The sequence below is a fragment of the Scatophagus argus genome, chromosome 3 (genome assembly GCF_020382885.2).
Source record: "Scatophagus argus isolate fScaArg1 chromosome 3, fScaArg1.pri, whole genome shotgun sequence".
Taxonomy (NCBI): Eukaryota; Metazoa; Chordata; class Actinopteri; family Scatophagidae; genus Scatophagus; species Scatophagus argus.
The window spans coordinates 1,906,915-1,910,626 of NC_058495.1; the positions used below are offsets into that span (position 1 = coordinate 1,906,915).

At 43.1% G+C, this 3,712-nt stretch overlaps 1 protein-coding gene across 1 annotated transcript; it reads left to right on the forward strand.

The window, feature by feature from the left end:
• Positions 1-747: 747 nt before the first annotated feature.
• wu:fb55g09 (coiled-coil domain-containing glutamate-rich protein 1) lies at positions 748-2,579 on the forward strand. The gene has a single exon (XM_046380594.1). It carries the CDS (start codon positions 1,256-1,258, stop codon positions 1,931-1,933), a length of 678 nt encoding a protein of 225 aa, XP_046236550.1. The 5' UTR covers positions 748-1,255; the 3' UTR covers positions 1,934-2,579.
• The last annotated feature ends 1,133 nt before the right edge of the window (positions 2,580-3,712 follow it).

Sequence of the window (3,712 nt, forward strand, 5' to 3'; positions counted from 1 at the left end):
GGGTTAGTAGTTCACTAAAATCCCAACTGTCAACCTCATGGTGGTAGATGATGAAAAGTCAGGGGGTTACAAAGGTCAGAATTAAGAAGAATTAAGAACTTCCTTTATTTGTCCCACAGTGGGGAAATTTGCATTGTCACAGCAGCACAAGGACAGTAGGTATATTGTGTGGGGGATCATAAATGTCTCTACAAGATTTCAACTTAATCCATCCAATATTTCTAAGGCTATTTCAGTCTGGATCAATGTGGTGGTCTGAGCAACATTGCTATCCCCAGTGCCAGGGTTTGGGAGGGAAACAGGTTCTTCATTTCCAATGTAATAAGAAACTACATTCTACTGCAACAGTCTTAAGTCCATGTGGGCTGAGTACTTTTATGTGCATGACACAATACCTAACTACTGCCACTGCTATTACCTCCTACAATCCTCCTGCCCCAGTGCTGCTGGTTGTTGTTGCTGTCTGTTGTCAGAGGGGCGGGCACTAACGGCAGCAGCTGTAGATCAGATTTCAGCTGCTAAAACTGAAGCGGAGTGAACCATCCTGATGCAGGGAGCGACTTTCTTCTAATAACAACCACATTACATGACCTGAGGCATCTACAGGCCAACATATATGTCATAATATCTTATGTTATATATATTTGCACATATGCAGAAATAATAACTTGTAGTAAACTGTCATCTTGCAGTGTTATGAAGAGACAGAGGACAACCTCGCAAACCCTGACCCCCCTCCTTCTGCTAAACCTATGAATGGATCCTTCCAACTCTTTATCCAGGCTGTGAGGAGAAGGCAGAGCCACAGTCAGAACTGGTCAGAGCTGAGGGCACTGACATTGAGAGCACAATACTGAGAAAAAAAACTGCTTTATATCAGCTAGAAGACGCTTTAAACCCCCTCAGTAGCTCACTTCAGTTCACTAATCAGAGCTGTAAGGAGCTAATTTGACTTTTAGCGAGGTGAAAAAGAGATTAGAGAGACAGAAGAGGGCGTGACAAGGAGACAGCCGAACAGGCAAGCTGCTGCTGCAAGGCGAGGAAGAGCAGGCTATGCATCAGCCAAAGCCAGAGGTCAAGAAAAAAAGCGACAGAATAGTGAAAAGGTAGACTCTGAGCAAGAGGGGGGTCATTTGTGATCTGAGCCAGAAAATCTGAAACCAGTCTCTCTTTGTTGTTTTGTGGGCCTCTGAGGGAGAGGATGTGAAGGAGGGCAGCAGAGAGGAAAGGAGGCAACTGCAGGAAAGACAATAAAATGCTCTCAGAGATGATGTGCAGGAGGAGCTGCCAGCAGCAGCAGCAGCATGATGGAAAAGGGGCTCCACAGAGGGACCCTTCCAGCCGCAGGAAGCACAGCTGGTCCAAGAGCTGCAGGGGGCGCCTGCAGGGGCGGAAGACAGGAGGGGGAGGGTGGCCAAGAGGGCGAAATCACCACCAACACCCTCAACGTCATCACTCTCATTACCACCATCCCCTACACCTCCAGAGGCCGACGATGTCTCTCCGGCCCATTAACGTCAAAGGAAACAGAGCTAGGGGGATGCGAGCCCCCAAGAACACCAACCAATTTTTAATGCACGAGAAGTACCAGATGCTGCATATGCGCTCCGACTCAGTGGGGAGCGACAGCGGCAGCGGCTCCGACAGCGACATGGAGCTCACCGACATGGACTCATACCTGGGCGTCCTGGAGAATGCTAGAGGAGCCCTCTTGGACAGTCCCAATCCACACGGCTCAACAACACCACCGGGTGAGATCCTGGTACTGGACAAGAGCAGTCTGTGTCTGCAGGACAGTCTGCGACTGCAGGAGGACAGTCTGCGAATGCAGGAGGACAGCATGCAGTATTTTCCCTCTGAAGATGACCTGATTCAGAGCCAGAATTTCATGCAGAGGGACTTTGTTGAGTTCTGTGACATCCTGACGTCCTGAAGGGAAACTTTCAGGGAGCCATTTTGTCCTCAGCAGTGTGAAACTCAAACCTCAGACTGAAGAGGGTCAGGTTTGTTTGCTTCATGTTCACAGAAAAGGAAAAAATCTCAATTTTTAAAGTCATTTAGCCTTAACATGTTAAGAACATACTTGCAGGGTGAGATGACTTCACGAGTTTCCATCCAAAATCAACTTTTTAAGAGTATTTTTTTAAAACAAGTGTCATTTTGTTAGTGCATTGATCTGGCTTACTTTGTCTTCAAGACACTGACAGTAATGCTCAGAAAGTAACAAGGGGAACTATACGGTGAAGAGAAATTATCTCATCCTGCTGGTGTTTTTCTTGATTCAAGAAAAAAATTGCACTGAATGTAAGAGTAAATGACATTATTAAGAGGGATGTTTTTTACAGTTTATGCTGTACAGTGTGTCCGAATGCTGTGAAGTGGTGCCTTTCTTGTGTTGTTGTTGCACACAAAGGGAGAAGGGCTGGGTGGTGGGAGTGAGCCCAAACAGCCAATTGGCTTCCAGCTGCCTGGATTAGTATGCAGATGATTGGCTGATGCAGACTGTCAACAGAAAGACCCATTCCTGTACAGAATAAAGAAGAAGAAGAAATACACAAATAAATATCTGAATGATGTAACCTTGGTTGATTGATTTTCTTTGTGATATAAAGTGTGAGTGAGTTTTTTTCAGAAAAAGAACAGGTATCAGCGTAGTGTGTAACGGAGTCATCAGGGTAGCTCAAAGTGAATTATGTTGTTAGACCAAAAGCAGAGCAGAACAAAGATAAGCCGTAAAGAAAAGCATAATCAAGAAATATAATTATACAGCTGCAGAGAGGAAAGCTAAAAGTTGTAAAATATCTGACATAGACATATAAAGACAAAAGAAAAAGAAAGAAAGAAAGGAAATGAACTAAAAATAGAAATTTATAAAATAGCATGTCACACAAACAAGGAGTTATAGATATATAGAACAGCAGGACACAAGATAAGAACACTAAAAGTGAAAGCCACTCAAAATCATGTTATCAACAAAGTCTGATGATATCTGTTCAAGTGACATGCACATTTAATTATATATATATATACAGTATATATATTTATATTGGAACCAGCATGAATAAATGTATTATATAAGGAAGAAAGAATCACTGTGCTCCTGCAGACAGAGTAGCCGAAGTGGATTACATCAAGTGAAGTGGGCTGGTCACACCCACCTGGGACAGGCAGGACGGTATAAGCCTCTTTGTGTTTGTGTGTCATAAACCAATAATGGTAGCGGGTCAAAGTGTGAGTTACAGGCAGGTTATAGATGTTCCTCACGCTGATTTTTAAGATCTATTATGTTACTCTTCAAAGCGAGTGAGCAGCGACTACATAAAGGGTGAAAATAAGACAAAATGTTGGTAAGCCGTATAATAGAGAAAATGTTGTAATGCCTTCATTTTCTGCGTGTTTTTGTCAGATTCAGTGGGATAGACTGTGGCTACACAATGCAAATACAGCAGGTCACACTGCCTTTAGACATGAGAGACTATATATATATATATAATTAAATGTGCATGTCACTTGAACAGATATCATCAGACTTTGTTGATAAATACATTTTGATTATTCAAATTAATCTAATAAATGAATGAATTATGTAATACATTCAGATATGTGAATCGGTGTCAGCTAGCTGGTCTATGGCCTGTGCCACATCATAGGACTTCGTGTAGGCCAAGTGATGTGACTCAGGCAAGGATGGCTGTTACTGCTGCTACTGTCT

What these genes read in the sequence shown, in the direction of transcription:
- wu:fb55g09 (XM_046380594.1), top strand. Translation starts at nt 1,256, where the DNA reads ATGCTCTCAGAGATGATGTGCAGGAGGAGCTGCCAGCAGCAGCAGCAG.